Below are 17655 nucleotides of genomic sequence, written 5' to 3' on the forward strand. Positions count from 1 at the left end.
CAAGTGCTTTGCATTTTTATGGATCAAAATAATGCTGTTGTGGGTATAAAACGTCTTTTTACAACTTTGTCTTTTCCAGAAATCTCCATTCAAGTCATTGTAAATGTTTTTGTGGATGGAGGAAGAACCTAACCTCTAGGTCGCTGTCTTGTATTTAGATGCAGTATTCATTTTGTGAAGTGGGATTTAGTATCTTTAGCCTATAGTAGTAAATACTATTTCTTAAAACACTAATTGCAATTTTTGGAAAGGCAAGGTCTTAATGTTTTCTCATATTTACCTTAGACTTTTATATTTTACAGCCATATCTCTTATTTCTAAGTTTGGGTACAAAGGTACCGTAAGGGCATCTTGGAAAATGTAATAAAATCGAACAGTAAGCACTGCAGTAGAGAAAATCATATGCAGATATGCAGTGAAATAGTGGTGTTTTCTTGGTCTTAAAGCATTAGTGTTAGCATCAATCGAGTGATCTGGCCAATTTGATGCATCATTTAAGTGATTTTATGACAAGATGTCGTATGAGTTCTGTGTTTGCTCTGGGCTTGAAAATCAACTTGAATGGCCATATTCTTAGAGGAAGGCATTCAGAGCTTCAAAGATATGTCCCATATGCAAGAGTCAGCATGACGAATTATACAGGCAGACAATTTTATTGCCAAGTTGGATTAAGAGCTCAGGCAGAACTCAAAAAGGAGAATCTGATTCTGTAACAAATTCCTGTTTTGAAAGCAAAATGATTGTTAACCTATGAGCATAAGTACCAATATAACAAATGCATATACTAATTAGGAAAAAAATGCTTCTAGGAATTATTTTATGCAGCAATAAAGCCACTGAACAACATTTGAGTTTTGTGTCATTCAGGTACATTCAGAAGGACTGCACACATCATTGCTATGTGGTCAGTAAAGTTTATGTTAATTGATAGTTCCTATAATAAATCTGTAACATCATAATAACTCTTGAGAAATTCTATGCAACATTCAAATTAGTTTTAAAAGGGGATGGAATTATGGAATTATTTTATCTGCTCTGTATTAGAGGTTCTTAAATTGTTTTGTGTGGCAGAGGCTTTAGTTACCAAAACCCTTCTAGACTCTGAGATAATTTGAAGCTGTTCTGTGTCACAGGCAGTGGAGACACAAAGCCCAAGCTTCAGAAATAACAAGTAGTTGAGTCGATGTAATCTTATTCTGATGATTCTAGTGACCGATCCATGTCTGTACTGCAGGGAAAGATGGAGTAAGCCACTGCCAGTCAGTATGGCTAGGAGAATCCCTCCTGATAACAAACCTAATGGTCAGTATAATCCTGAGTCTGCAAACAGTCATCTAAAATAAAGAATTATCTCTATTGTGTATGAGCACTGATCCCATATAGTCCATCTTGCCCAGTGTCTTGTGTCCAGTTGTGGGGAGCCTTTGATGCTTCATAGGGTGTTTGGAGTCAAGGGCAAAGCTGAGGAAATGTTATCCACATAGAAGTCAGCGGGGGACACAGTGCTGATATTATTGTGTCTTGTAAATGTTCTATTTTAGTGTGTAAACTGTTCTGCTATGTTATGACCAAATATACCACTTGGGATTTTCTAAACCATAGAAATAAATTAGAATTCCAACTGCCATAAGTCATCAATAAGATTAGTGCTGGTAATTCCTGCAGGTTTTTCGGAAGAAATCACTACACGCACCAATCATAATATTTTTATTTAGACTTTTTAGTCATGTACTTTTTGAGTAACCACTGAAGTGGATAAATATTTTCAGAGTCAGGGCCTTAGAAAGTAAAAATTGAAAAGCAAGAGACTGATCACTTGATTCTTCCAGAAAAAAATAGCTAGTAATTACAACTTTCTATAAATAATAACAGTTTACAAATATAGGGTGGTGAAGTCTCATAACTGACATGACCACAACAAACTTTGTCATCTGAATAATGTAAACCACATCAAACTAAAGGGAAATTGCACCTTTATGTAAGTTTTCAGTTGAAAATAGGTAGTTCTTCAGCAGAAATAAATTTTGTAGTAACACAATAGACATTACACTGTAGTATCTTACTCGAAGAATTATTACTTCTTTAAATATTCATTTTAATGGCAATATTTATGAAATTATTATTAAATATAAATATACTGTAAAATATAAATGAGTAAAAATAGAACATATTTTACACCTATTGTTATAGGTGAGAAAGTCTTGAGTTTAAGCATAAATCTCTTACGTCATCTTGCTTTAGCATAAACAAGGTCATAAATGCTTGAAAATTTGTGTGCTTTTCCAAAAATATCCCATTAGATGTTTTAGTTTTTGGAATGCTAAAAACGCCCTGAATTTCTTGGTGATTTGTTATCACACCTTTTCACTGGTTTTGCATTAGCAAGAATTTCCGAATTAAACTGGGAGAATCTCATAGATACAAGACGTCTGTAAATCTATTTTTGAAGTTTGTGCAGGAAAACTTGCCAAGAATTCAGGATTAGGATTTTGAGATTCTTTTATAGGCATTTCAATAAAGTCACAAGAGCTAAAGATACATTCAGCATTCAGTAGATTTCATAGAGAGCAAAGAACTCTAGGCAGCATTTTTGAAAATATGACTAGTGGATAAGATATCATATAGGAATTTGAACGATTTAGAAAATGTCCAGACACAGATTAAGAGCAGAGAAATCTTAAATTTTGTTATTTCTGTACCTAAAATATACAGTAACCTTTTGCTTGACTTAGAAATTTTATCTTGTTTGTGAACTGTGCAGCACTGCCGCCATGGAGTTTGTGTGAGCAGAGAAATGGAGACGCATCCTGTAGATGGAGAATGGGGACCATGGGGACCGTATAGTTCATGTTCAAGAACTTGTGGAGGTGGAATCAAGAGCACCACCAGGCTGTGTAATAGACCAGAGTATGTTTTTCGTGTTTTACATTAGTGCATAATGAAGATATTATGACATAATGGATTGGTTCAAAACAAAATGAAGGTATTGTGGGTTCTGCAAATCAGTTTGATGTGCCAAAAAAAGAAAAAAAAAAAAAACAAACCAACTTGTTTCAGCTATATTTCAAAAGAGAGAAAGGTCTACAGACTGTAATATGCAGAGAACTCCTGTCTCAATATCATTCATATTTACAGAAATTTCTAAAGACTTAGTATGGCAGGGTCTTTTTTTATTATTATTATTATACTTTAAATGCTGAGGATTTCTTAAAACATTGAGAGTAAAAGCTGCAAAAAGAAGTGGGTCCATTCCCTGGTAATCTTTTTAGTGAAACACTTGATTTGCTTTGATTTAAGGCTTTTTCACAGCATCACCACCAGTAACACCCACCAGAAGCACTGGTTACAGCAAGGTCATTTACAGTTTGCCTTTATGATAAGAAACTTCATTTGACTGCATAATTAAGTGTGGGTTTCATCCTCTATAATAAAATTCAATGAGAACTTTAGCCTTAACTTCTTCAGAAGCAGAACCATATCTGCAACCTGGGTAGTTCCAGGGTTTGTTTAGGAAATCACGTGTCTTGATATTATCAGTGGGATAAATGAACCTCAGTCAAATAACTCCAGGCTACTTTATTTTCTCTGAGTAAGAGGCAGTAAACTAGATTCCCATTAGATATGCCTCTGTCAGTCTGTAGTAACTGATAGGATTGATATGATTGCTATTGATAAAGATTTATTATTTTTTTCCCCCCAAGAACCTACAAATACTGAATTATTGTGTAGCAGGGTTTATAACAGTTAAGAAATGTATTTTTACTTTGCAGTAAATGAAGTGTTTTCCGCAGTTTTCCCTTCTTAGTTCCTTTTATCTCCAAAATGAAACCTATATTAGGGCTACAGAAAAGTGTGTTAGCTCCTGTCTTTGTCACTCTGTACAATAATCGTTTCCAATTGTGGAGGGAAATGTTGCTTCTGTAAAAATAGGGTTGTATCCCAGCTAAGCTGATGAAAGCATTAAGGTAAATAATGTTTTTCCCAGGGAAAATAATTATAATTTTAAGAGAAATAAAAATGTAATATACATTAATAAACATCAGTAAATTGATTACCACCTTCCTCAGCAGTAGTATTTTACATGAACTTTTCCTCACATCCTTATAAATGTATACACAGTGCAATAGAAGATGAGTGTGTGGAGGAAAGCCATTAAAACATGGCAGAATGCTGTGTGAGACTTTCCCCTTTAGATCCGTGGCTCACACCACATTTTGTGGAAAACAGCAATTTTAGAAACTGACTGTATTTTACATTTACCTCTTTTTGTTAGACCAAGAAACGGAGGAAAGTACTGTGTTGGCCGTAGGATGAAATTTCGATCATGTAATACTGATAATTGTCCAAAAGGCAAAAAAGATTTCCGAGAGCAACAGTGCTCTGAATTTGATGGCAAACACTTTAATATCAACGGTCTTACATCTGCTGTTCGCTGGCTTCCAAAATACAGTGGTAGTAAGTAATTATTTATTTCAATTAATGAAATAAAAATGTTACTTTAATTAAAGTTTTAAAACAGACAAGAAACCTGTTGGATTTTCTTTCCAGTTTCTATGAAAGATCGCTGTAAACTTTTTTGCCGAGTTTCTGGAACAACTTCCTACTATCAGCTGAAGGACAGAGTTGCTGATGGTACTCCCTGTGGAGCAGAAACCAATGACCTTTGTGTTCAAGGCTTATGCAGGGTATTTAAACTTATTAATTATTAAAATGAATTTTATTAGATGGTAAAATGGATATTAAATATTCATCCAAATAACCATTTTTGAAAATATGTAAAGCAAGATGTTTCGAATTTACTTCAGTTAATTTTAATCCCTACCAAATTAAAGATCTGGAAATGGAGGCAATTAAGTGAAGAACAGAGAGCTGAATCTGAAGACCCACAATCTTTCCTCATTAAGCCTCATATGTGAGAGAGTTAATATTGTCCAAGTGAGCAGAGAGAAGCTGATCCAAAATTGGCATAAAGAGATGAAAGAAGCATGCTGTGTGTTTCTTGCCATCATAGAGGAATAAAAAAAAGTAGAAAATCCAAGGGTAGATAGATTACGTATTTATTATTTCATTGCAAAATCAGGAAAGGGATCACTTCAGCATTCTTTGCTTAATAGCAGTTATGGAAGTGCCACAAGTTTTTGTTGGGAGAAGCAAGCTGATCTATTATAACATCTCAAGACATTTTGTCAAGCCTGGACGTTTTTTTGCTGATTGTAGTGAAACTGAGTATATTCAGGTTGAGGAGAAAATGTAGTGTTGAATCAAGAGGAAGGTGGAAATGCCAGAGAATTGTCTTGTTTATCATATTTTTTTTAAAAAAGGAAGCTTAGGTAAAGATACATAAACAAAAATTGTGCTTATGCTAGTTCAACCAGCATAGTCTGCATGTATTCCTTTGCTTATTTTGCAGTAAAGACAGACTTTAAAAGATTTCATGACACATACAAACTGCTTTTAGGATTCCAAGACTTGTTAATGTAAATATAAGTTAAAATTTATACACTATCTTGGCCTTTTTAATTAAAAAATCTTTACGTACTGTTATGTATTCTTATGCAGTTTTTGGCCTATTATTTGGATTGTACATTCTTAGTACAACAGCACTATTGTGTTTTGCCCTTGCATCACAGCCCTTAAAAACATAAAAGGCTTTTCATGAATTGCCAAGGAAGACCAGATATATATATATATATATATAGTGAATAAGAATATTTTTGGGGAGTGGGAAGCTGACATTGTTTGTTTTCATTGTTGTCTGTTGGGCTGGGTGACACAGGGTTATTGCACTTTTTTTTGTAGCAAGCAGGCTGTGATCACGTGTTGAATTCCAAGGCAAGGAGAGACAAATGTGGAATCTGTGGTGGTGATAATTCTTCATGTAAGACTCTTGCAGGTACTTTCAACAGTGCTCATTATGGTATGTTGTTTATTTTTTTTTAAACTCAATCCACATTTTAGTATGGCTTAGAAATTGTTTTACATTTGAGAAATTGTATCACCTTTAGGACCTCTGCCAACAAAAAAAAATCTCTAATTTTCAGTCACATTCCCTCTCTAGGATGCAGAAGCAAATGCTGTGACACACTTATATATTCAAGGTGTGAAAAAAAAAAATCACCTGTAAGGTCAAACCAAAAGACACAAATAGAGATGGATGAGGGTAAAAGTACTTTAAAAGGAAGAATGCATCCTACTTTGCACTTTGCATTCTCTCGTCTGAAGCTATGCAGCTGAAGGATTTATTCCAATGTCTCCTTTTGGTTGTGTAGAGATAGCGAGAAGTCTGTGGTGTGAGCAGCTGATGAGGTTCCTTTTGTCCTGTAGGGAAAAAGCCAGTGAAATGTGAGCCTTTTCTTTTCAGAGAACAGGAGCAGCAACATTTATGTTTTTCCCTCTTCATTGGCATGTAGTGAATGAGAAACTCTTCTGAATAACCCTGGTAATTCCTGTTTCTTTGATTTAGTTTCTCTAATAGAGCTACTGATAGTTCTTCTATGTGTAGTCCTTTCTGGGAAGCCTGGAGAGATTTGCGTGTGTGTAGCACTACAATTAAGTAGTTAGAGCATGGACTATAAGGACAGAAGTCTCCAGGTTAATATTAAATTCCCAAAGGCTGTTTCATACCACTTCGCTGGTTGAAAGAGACCACAGGCAAAGTGAAAATGATGTCTGAAGAGCTACCAAATAGAATCTTCATAGAACAGAGGAATTGCTGGTTGAAGAGGAAAATATGCCCAGTATTTTTTTTTTTTCCTTCTACAGAGGGCTTGCACCAAGCAAAAAGTACCAAAAAACATAAAGGTGGCATATGTGTATTTGTATGGGAAGAGCAGCTGTATGTGTTTTCTTGTGACTGTCCTGAGAAGTTGGAAGAAGGCACAGCCAACTCTTAGACTGAGTTTCTGAACATGTGGTCAAAATGCTGAAGTAAAAAACATATTAGTTTGGTAATTGTGAGTGAAGGTCTGATAGTGGTTTGTGTTTTCCACCACTATAAATGATCATTTTGCTTATAGGTAGAACATGAATTCTATCACAAATATGTTTGATACAAGTGACCATTACACTGAAACTGCTATTTATACAGTTGAGATATATGGTTGAGACTGTCATGCTCTGCTGTTTATCAGCTTTATATTGTCACAGATTTATTTGCTTCTAACTAAAGTTGAGGAAGGAAAAAAAAAAGAAATTTTGGGATGAGGAAAATCTTGGTTTATTATTTTAGTTGAATGTTTTCAATTATGTTTGAGTTCTTAGAATTAGAGCATATAGAAGATGATGCTGAGTCATACTACTGAGCAGTGTGCTAAACATTGGGGATTATCACAAGTAGTAGTGCCACAGTGCAAACAAGAGCTGGCACATCACTAACACTTCAGTGTCCATGGGAGGCCTGTGACATCCTCAGGATAGTGACTGAAAACATAGTTTGAGGAAACATTCTTTTCCAAAACATTCTGAGTTAGGATCACAAGATAAGAATGATAAAGTCTGTGCACTTGAACTTCTTCTTTTAACTTCACCTGGTCCCCTTTCATACTGACGTGAACCGTTTTTACTGAGGTGGAATTTGGAGTTAGACAATAGCAGCCTGTGGTACATGCTTGTGTTCATGCAGTTACAATGGTGTCATTAAGTGTTTAAACAGTAGTGAAACAATCATCAGAAATTAATTACAGTGAAATACTAATTTAGTTATTTCCCAATTTAGGAAATTGTAATCTAATTATGTACACATAATTATTATGTTGGCTATTATTGTAGCATCACATTATAGTATCTGCAGATTTCCTGGAAAGTTGTTCTTCTCAGTACCTTAGTATGTGATCTATTTTCCTTTCTTGACAACATGCTATGCAGTTTTGTGTGTAGTTTCCTCCCATATTTTGTCTTCTGTTTTTCTATTACCACAAGGTCTTCAGCATGTGAGATGAGGGACTTTTTTCAGTGTGTTTGGTTTTCTTTCCTGGATGTTGGCAGGGTGACCAAAGGCTGTGTGTTTATCCACAGCACACAGTCTCTCACTTTGCAATTGCAGTGCTGCCCCCAGCTGGTAAATGTGGTGGACCTGTGATTAAATTAAATGTTTATTTAAATGCATGACACAGTTTTAGTTGATTAAAAGCACTGGGAAGTTAATGAACTGTTAAATTGAAAATTATATTTGCCATCTAAATTTTTACCCACAGAGGTGAGTCAACTAAGTAAAGTTAAATTATGCCAAGACTTAAATAGAGCAAAATAAGTGCAAAATTTAGCAAAGATAATATCAATGCTTCAGATTGAATGTTTGTGTTTATTATTTGTTTCCAATGTTTGCCATACTCAGTTTTTCTTAGACATAGTAATCCTTTTGAATTTGTGATTAAGCTCTATGAGAAACAGCTGCCTTTATATATATATATATATATATATATATAAAACTTATGCTTAATGTGTAGAGTGACAGTTCAAGTGGGTCTTGCTGTACCTTATCTTGTTACCTTATGACAAGACCACTGTAATAGTATTTATAGGTATTACGGGATATGAGGACTCATTTGTGAAGCATTTGTATATGAAGGGAGCACACTATGATAACATTTTAAGTAGCAGAATGTGGAGCAAGCATGGCTAGTTTATCTGAGATATCTACCGAAGTGCATGGCCTGAAATAGTGCGATATTTGACTACTTAGGATTCATTCTTTAGTGCTGTCATGCACTGCTCTGATGAGACAGAAGCTAACCCAATTGTATAAACAGGGAGTGGAGTTACTTCGTGTTAAGTAACTTACCCAGACCTGTATGAAAGTTTTGTGGTTAAATTGTGAGGAGCCACAGTGTTTTCTGAGTCCTACTTGATATATTTGACCGCTTTCTAGAGTAGTGCTGAGATTTTTTAGAGCAGGTTGAACTCATGTTGCTGGTAAAGAATTGAATTCACTTTTCTGAATACAGGAATAAATTTTAATGAGTTATGAAGATAAACGTTCAATTCAACTTACCAAAAAAACCCCCAACCTATCAAACAACAACAACAAAAACCCCAACCACCAACCAAGAAATTTAATATCTATGAAGATATTCACATTTCCTTCCTAAAACATGAAGGCATTCACAGAATCACAGAATCAGCAGTGGTTGTCTCTGGTACACTGTAGGGTTTTGTGAATAAAACTAGTTAAATGTATATACATGTTTACTAGCATTTGACTGCTTTAATATACAATTAATTTGTGAATAATTACATTGCAGGTTACAATATTGTGGTAAATATTCCCAAAGGAGCAACAAACATTGATATTCGGCAGTACAGCTACTCAGGGAAGCCAGAAGATGACAACTACCTTGGTAAAAGCTAGTTTTTGTGCTCTTACCAGAGGTCTGCTCTAGATGCACATTATCAGGAGTCTGAAAAAGTCTTTAGACCAAATATCTAATTACATTGTATCATCATTTGCCTGAGTCTCTCAGTAGATATTAGTTTTCAGAAAAATGAGTGAGATGTTGTTAGGTTTCTACTTCTTAAACGCATGTGTTCATTTGTCAGAGAAGAGGGATTATAGCACATTGCATCAGTTAGTCAATTTTTTTACTTTTTTGTGGCAATGTTAATTAAAACTCCACAAGTAAACTCAGGAATAATGCAGGCACGTGTGGTTTTAAATCTTGGAAACATACACTTTGTTTATGAATGAAGCATTCTGACCTTCAGCAAACGCCAGTTGTCTCACACTTCTCTTTTTCTATCATGTCTATCTAAAGATCACGTGTTGATAATTTGTAAAAGTGTGTGAGAGGAACAAAGAATTCATAAGCATGTGTTAGCAAAAATCTTGGTTGTTCTATTTCACAGTACTTATATCTGAAGTGCCTGAGAGAATATTGGTGCAAAATTTCCTTCTGTCTCTTCTTCCATTACCATCCTACTCAACAAACTTCAGAATCTTCAAAATGTTTTCCTTGTCACCTGTTGCCCTGTTGTCGCATCTCACAGGACACAGAAACAACCTTCACCCCCTTGACACTAGCTACCATTTCAAATGTAGTAATGCCTGAATAGCACGCCTCTACTAACAAATTTACTTTCTTTTAAAATTTAATTTTTAACTTGGTTTTAATCTTTATTATTATAAATTGGTTGTTATATTTAATTATTTTTGTAAGTGCTTAATAATTTATTTTTACTTTGAAATTTACTTTTAAAAGCACGCTAGCAAATACGAGAATGTGGGCTGTAGAATAAGCCAGAAATACAGATAATTGTTTCTTTCTATAGTAGCAGAACCTAACTGAATTTAAAAGTGATGACTGCAGTCAACCCTTCAGCTGAACAAATATTATTAGTGTTGTCTTACTAACACAGAGAAAATCCATGACAACTGCTTGGTGAGAGTTGCTGATGGTTAGGACTGAATTCATGCTTGAGAAACTGTTTGATACAACTTTAAAGTATTACAGATAGACTAAAATAAAGCTGTGTTGGTGGGAAGATATATTATTAGGAGTTTTTATTGATACAACCTTTTAATTAAATAGATGCTTTATTTCCAATATTTTATTTTATTTATAGCTTTATCTGATATTCATGGAAATTTTATCTTGAATGGAAATTTTGTTGTAAGCATGTCAAAAAGAGAAATCAATATACAAGGAGCCATTTTTGAGTACAGTGGTTCAAACAATACGATAGAACGAATTAACAGCACTGATAGAGTTGAAGAAGAGCTAACCTTACAGGTGCATGTTTTCTTTTTTCTTAAGTTTGAAAATTTGCTACATAATCATTATTTTCATAATTTTATTTTCAAATTCACTGAAAACCAGATATCATTTTATCTCAATTAAGGTTTTGTGTGTAGGGAATTTATACAACCCTGATGTGCGCTACTCATTCAATATCCCAATAGAAGACAGAAGTGATGCGTTTGCATGGGATCCTTATGGACCCTGGCAAGACTGCAGCAGGATGTGCCAAGGTACTGTGAGTCCTTTTGTCACCAGAACCAAAGACCTGATGGCATTTAGGAAGGGACTGGTCTTAAATACTCAAATTTTTTGCCCCTGCTCCTAAGGAAGAGACTCGGCACGCTCAGTAAACTTTAGGTGCACAGAGCCTTTAAGGGCAGAATGGCTTCTGATTTTGTTTTGCTGTTTTCAGTACTTATGGAATGCAATTCTATATTCAGAAGTACATTTGTGGTAACCATAGGGGTGGTTTATTAAAAAAAAAAAAAATCATCAAATCAAATCTAATGTATCCTTAGAAAGTGCTATTGTATATGTACTAATGTGTACCAGGCTTCTACTATCCTTTTTCCAGATGGTCACTGATTTGTCATATCTATTTGGTTTTTTTTGGTTATCTGCTAGGTGGAGTAAAGCTATATTTTACAATTTTTAACTGTTAGTCTATAGGCCATTCCAGTGTAAAAATAAAACTGCAATATGTATGAAGGGTGTACATAAAGTGTACCTACAGAGTTTTTTGATAGATACTCCTATTAACAGGTGCTAGAAATGCCTGTAGTTATGTGATGGTGAGTTTCTTCTGGTTTTGACTCAGGCTGTATACACTTGTGTGAGAGAAGCAGAGTGTCTGTCAGCTGTGGTAGTTTTTCTGACACTCCAGATCTTGAGGTATTCTGTGATCAAATTTTCTGCTTCCTTAAAGAGGAAGATCACAAACTCTAAGTTACCATGATGGATTGAAAATTTAGCAATTTAGCGAAGGACAGACGTGATGCATTTGGAATACCTAGCTTTATGGGTGAATGGACTGTTGCAGTTTCGCTGTTTTCTGGAAGCTGATATCCTCATGAGACCCCTGTACTATGGCTGGGAGGTGTCAGGGATGCCTGCAACAAGGTTGTTCTCCACCTGGCATGTAGTCAGCTGCACAAAGCAGAATGTTTGTGCAGAGCCTGCTCTATAGAATGATTAGTGTTAATGGGGTATCACAGTTAAATTCCTAAAAGATTAATGGAATCCATTAGTGTAAAAAGGCACCCCTATTTTCAGCCCTCTACTCACTTTTTTTGTTTCCTTTGCAAGGTATTCGAAGAAGAAGAATGACATGCATACGTAAAAGTGATCATGTGGTAGTGTCTGATCAAAGATGTGAACTTATACCCACTGTACCAGATGTCTTTGAGGAGTGTAATACGGAGTGTGAATTAAGGTAAAAAGAGGAACTATTGTGGTCTTACGTATTTTTGTTGATAGAGATTGAAACAAAATAATTCAGATTGCTTTATCCTCTTCACCCCTCTCTACCTGCCTCATCGCTCCCATCTCTCCCTCCTTTCCTCAAATCTATTGTTATAATGGGTTTATACATTTTGTTTGCACCTCTGAATATGAGTAGAACTAGTGTACTTTTCTGACTTGTATTGGTGAAGAACAAAGTCTTTTGTTAGGATTGTGAATCTGCTCTATCTATCATGGTGCAAAAACCTGAATTGCTGGGTAGCATACATTTTTCACCAGAACGGTACCCACAACTGGAACTAATTTGAAACAGACTTGTGTTTTTGCACTCCAAGAAAGATCACGCTGAAGTGTTCAAAGGATGAACAGCTAGAATTATAGCTTACTTTTTTTCAAAGTCACCTAGGAGATTAAAACAAAAGAGCCTTTAAATTTAAAAAGATGTTTTTAAGCCTATGAGTCAAATTCTTTTATATTGCTTTGAAAATTCTAGTCATGAGATACATTTTACAGTTTTATCTGTTCCCTAAAATGCATATCTATATTTACATGACAATTCCTGGTATGTTCTTGGAGTCCTTTATTCACCATGGTCTTATTTTTTTAAAACATGGTTAGCTTTCTATAACAGTCTGTCCTTGTAGGTGGCACAGTGTTGGCAAAAGTGACTGCACATCGAAGTGTGGCCCAGGGTATCGGTCTGTAGAGATCCACTGCATGAAGTACTCGGTTTCAAAAGGACTCATTGCTCCAGTGGATGATAAGTACTGTGCTGATCAGCAGAAACCACCAACCAGAGAGCCCTGCCATGGTGACTGTATGTTAACAAGTTGGCACTACACAGAATGGTCAGAGGTACAAATTCAAAACCTTATAATTGTACCATTATAGTTCTGGTTAGCATTCATATCAAATTTTTATTTCTATGTAATTTATTTTTTAGTTTAAGTAAGTGGAGGAAAATAATGTTTGACAAATGCGGAGTTGTAGGAGTAGCTAATACCAACCTTTATATTTCAGCAACTTCCTCATATTTTTGTAAGACGCTGTAGTCAAATTGTTTGCAGCTTGGTTTTGGAAGTAAGCAGAGACTGGTGGTTAAAGGTGTATATTTTGTTTACAGTCTTGATAATTCTGCAAGTATTTTGGAGAAAAGGACTAAGAACTATTTCAGTTTTAATCTTAATTGAAGACTTCTATGTTGGAACTCCTGAACAAGGTGCCAAATTTAACTTACACAAACATATTAGCAATCTGTGGATTAAATGTATTATACATTTGTCTAATGCAATCATTAATGTCTTTCACCTATAGGGCTCATAATGTATTTTGACGTGGTTTTACCATGTTGTGTTTCATGTTTCATAATGTTTTCTGTACACTGCAGTGTTCCAGGAGCTGCGAAAGAGGTGTCAGAACTAGAGAGGCTTTTTGTATGAACAATTTGGGTCGTCATCTTCCTGACAGAGAATGCCGGGAGCTTCCCAGAGTTGTAACACAGAGTTGCAATGAATTCTTATGTCCAAGCTGGTCTGCTAGTGAGTGGAGTGAGGTAATGAATGATGTAAAACTTAACACACCTTTGATCCTGGTCATCTATATTAAAATAAGCTGCTTTAAGTGTTTGATTTTCTTGTTCTGGCTATTTTGGGGCACATGAAAGTAAAAATTCTGAAGTCCTAGGACTTGGCTGATATACATACATCCCGGATGTACAGATGGCACGAGAATTTCTGAAAAACACACCTAGAATTTATTTTTCTCTAAAATTTAGTTACATTAAAATGAGATAGCGAAGCTACTTAAGCCTATGTAGAGTAATATATGTACCTTGCTTGTGTAGCAATGGGAACCATCCAGCCAACTGAAGCACAGAATTATATCCATTTTATTATAGAGGAAATTTGTATGAAAGAATTGCGGATGGCTTAAACATTTTTCCTGTAAAAGCTGTGATATGTGCAGTCATATTTTAAACAAGTATTCTTTATTCTAATGGAAATAAATGATGTTATCATATTTTTGTAGCTTTAGAAACTTGATACTGATTCTTTTGTGTTATTGGCTTGATGTTTACAGGAAATGGAGAGTTCATAAAAGAACTACTTTTGTTAGACTAATATTCATGGAATACTTCCGTTGTTTGTTATCTTTAAAATCCAACAGATTACTGTAAAATAAAGTGAAGCCACTAATGCAGATTTATGTCTTTACAAACCGATGACTCTAATAATTTTACAGTGTCCCGTGACATGTGGAAAAGGAATGAAGCATCGTCAAGTATGGTGCCAACTTAATGATGAACGACTGAGAGACGATTTCTGTAATCCAAATGAGAGACCAGAATCAGTAACAGCGTGTGAACTTCATGAATGTGCATCTTGGCAAGTAGGGCCTTGGGGATCAGTGAGTACATAACGATTCCTGGCTTCTTGGTTTCTTGCTCAGATTATGAGGGATCACAAATCAATACCTTTTAAACATTTTAATTGGATCTTAAGCAGTTACTTTGGTTGAATTGATTTACATGTTTTTGTTTGTTTGTTTTTCTCCTAGCAGCTATCTAACATGTAATTTAGGAACATCCACATATAAGTTAAATGCCTAAAATAGTCATTGACCCCAAGCCTTGATATAAAAGATGTAGCCGATATTATTTTTTTTTTTTTACATATAACCTGTTAGTAAAATACAGAATAAATATGCCTTTGGAAATTAAGTATTTTTTTAACTTAAACCTTTATTTTGTCTAGAACTTTTCTCATGCAATATTTTTTCATGTTAGAGATAACCACATGGTTGTCTAACATAATACTGAGTTCCTTTTGAGTAATTTTTGATCAGAAGTTGATGGTTTTCTATTTCTACAAACTAAATGCAAAAAGAAATAATAAACTACTTCAGTCCCATCATATAATTCTTCTGAATGGAAAATCACTGTGTATGGCCTTGCTGGAATAGCTTGTACAAGCAATTTGCCAATCCATGTCACTGGACCAGACCTTTTGATTGTGGTTTTTCCATCCTACCATCTGGTAACAGCTATTCAGGACTTGGGTTTTTACCAGTACTTGTGCTTGAACCACAGTATTTGTAGGATGGGATTTATGTCACACTGTTTTCAGACATCTAACATTTTAGGTGCCGCCTTTGAGTATGCTCTTGTCAAACTCTATAGTGAAGGGAAAGATATTTAATAGCTGCAGCCAGTGACTCATTTGGTAACCACTTCTTGCTCCCTTCCCTCCCCACTTCCTCTACCCCAGTTTTTGTTGCTAAGTATGACATTCTGTGGCATGGATTGTCCCTTGGATCAGTTTGGATCAGCTGTCCTGGCTGTGTTCCCTCCCAGTCTCCAGCCGAATGACTGTACGTGGTAGATGGGAGAAAAAAAGAGACAGCTGTTTTCCTGCATGAACACAAAATATTGGCATGTCACGGTCACTGTTTAAGCACCATATGGTCTGCCATGAAGAAAGTTAACACCATAGTCATTTCAGAGATTTAAAATAGAATCTGTAATTTAAAATTAAATTTGATTATAAATAGTGCCATTTCAAGTGTATGAAATTATTGACTTTGACAGTGTAGTGTGACGTGTGGACGCGGATACCAGATGCGTGCAGTCAAATGTGTTACTGGGACTTACAGAGTTATTTTGGATGATGACAGGGAATGTAATGCTGCTACTCGTCCTAGAGATAACCAAGTAAGTTAAAAAATGTACCTTTCAGCTGATTGCACTTTTTAGTTAAAAACATCTAAATAAGATTGTTGTCTACTGACTCTTTGAAGGAACTTGCAGAAACAAATTCTAAAATGAGAAAAAAAGACTGAAACTATCTGCTTCTTTCCTGAACATTAAATTTGGCCTAGGGAATTAGGTAAAAGAAGAGTAATTTGGAGATCAGACACTTGAAAATGTGGTACATGACTGAAGCGGTCCAAAGACCTTTGATTATTTGAAGGAGGGGGTGGGGGGCGAAGCTCCAACATGTAGAATATTACAAGGAGACTGCTTACCATGATGCTTAATAACAGTACCTAACTGGCTTGGTATTCTCTAAAATTCTGCTTGTATGTACTTCTTAAAGGAACACTATGGTTACTTGAAGAAAGCTTCAATTGTTGGAGTAATATTATTTCAAAACTGTGTAGACACGAATTATGATTCAATATGGTATTCATATGGTTCTCTACCCTTTCTTCTTGTCTCGATTTACTTCCTTCATCACTTCCCTTAATATAAATCTATCATTTCTCAGAAGAAATGTTTTTAATAGAGTCAGATAAACAGCAATTGGTGTCTTAAGTGCTATGTATTAATACATTGATTTGGCCAAGATGTTGATACATCTCATTTATATCCAGCTAAGCTTGTAAACATATACCTCCTTGAGGATATACTGTGCTGCTTGTCTCAGGGAGAAAAGGGGGGGAAAAAAAAGGATTCTATGGTCCAGAGTAAACCAGACACAAGTTACCAGCACTCTGATGGCTTCTTGAATAAGATTTCAAAATATAAAAGCTGAGTAACTGATACTAATTTCCTTTTCCATGCGAAAATGTTGGGTTTGAATATGCTTTGTATTTTGGATTGTGGTATCTGTTCAGCTGTTGGCTGAAACTGGGCAATTTTGTGTTCTCAGTATCTGAACATATAAAGGACAGCACAGCACAGCCACTGCCCTCACTCGGTTCTTCTGTGCTGCATGTGGCTGTTAACCAGGACACAGTAATGGCTCTGCCCCTTCTCTCCAGAAAGTTGTCCAATACAGCTCTTGTTCACAGTGCAAACATTATTAATTGTTACAAATACAGTTTTAACATCAAATAAATTTTCTTTGACTTGCAGTTTGAAACAAAACAATTCAATGAAAAGCCTTTGTATAATGCCAGGGAAATTTAGAAGAAAGTATTTACTTGTTAATGCTGGCTTATCATAATGGTAGGATCTGTCTCTGTGGCAGCCATTTGCTTTACCTTTGACTTTTCCAAAATGCATATTTTGAAAGCTTTTTTTGCATGCCCCCACAGGAATGTGAATTGCCCTCTTGTCCAGAAAATACAAATTTATGGACTACAGCATTTCCTCTGGTTCCCGTAGGGAAGGTGACCCAATGGAGATATGGATCATGGACCCCAGTATGTAAAGTAATATTGGTCACATCTTACAGGGCAGTCCTCCATTCCTTCACCTATCTTTCTGTAAAGCTCTCATGTATTTTTCAGACTGAAATCTGCTGGTGATAAATTCTAAAGGAATTCCATTTTTTAAAAAAAATTTTTAAGAACTTGTTTCTTAAGGAGGAGGTAGATGTTCCCAGCAAATTCTGTATGCTTCGAATCTTGCTGAGGGGGGTGGGGAGGAAAATGATGCTAGGGGCTTGGTTCTGAGCAAAATAGCTTTCCTATGACACAGAGTATGCAAAGAAGTGTTGTGGGGTTTTGTTTGTTTGTT

General features: G+C 35.4%; 1 protein-coding gene across 6 annotated transcripts in view; it reads left to right on the forward strand.

The window, feature by feature from the left end:
* Positions 1–17655, forward strand: part of ADAMTS20 (ADAM metallopeptidase with thrombospondin type 1 motif 20) — a 100867-nt gene that overhangs the window by 40242 nt on the left and 42970 nt on the right. For 5 of the 6 annotated variants that reach the window (XR_010469549.1, XR_010469551.1, XR_010469550.1 and 2 more), the window contains exons 12-24: positions 2762–2907; positions 4274–4455; positions 4549–4685; positions 5800–5917; positions 9240–9335; positions 10558–10724; positions 10834–10963; positions 12039–12165; positions 12839–13049; positions 13582–13746; positions 14436–14600; positions 15781–15903; positions 17232–17339. Coding sequence is in view for 3 of the 6 variants with exons in the window: in XM_065048624.1 (XP_064904696.1) it covers positions 2762–2907; positions 4274–4455; positions 4549–4685; positions 5800–5917; positions 9240–9335; positions 10558–10724; positions 10834–10963; positions 12039–12165; positions 12839–13049; positions 13582–13746; positions 14436–14600; positions 15781–15903; positions 17232–17339 (1875 nt within the window). In the remaining 3 variants the exon portion in view is untranslated. The remainder of the gene's footprint in view (positions 1–2761; positions 2908–4273; positions 4456–4548; positions 4686–5799; positions 5918–9239; positions 9336–10557; positions 10725–10833; positions 10964–12038; positions 12166–12838; positions 13050–13581; positions 13747–14435; positions 14601–15780; positions 15904–17231; positions 17340–17655) is intronic. The other variant, XM_065048625.1, reaches the window with a different exon arrangement.

This window comes from Columba livia, chromosome 1 (genome assembly GCF_036013475.1).
Source record: "Columba livia isolate bColLiv1 breed racing homer chromosome 1, bColLiv1.pat.W.v2, whole genome shotgun sequence".
NCBI lineage: Eukaryota > Metazoa > Chordata > Aves > Columbiformes > Columbidae > Columba > Columba livia.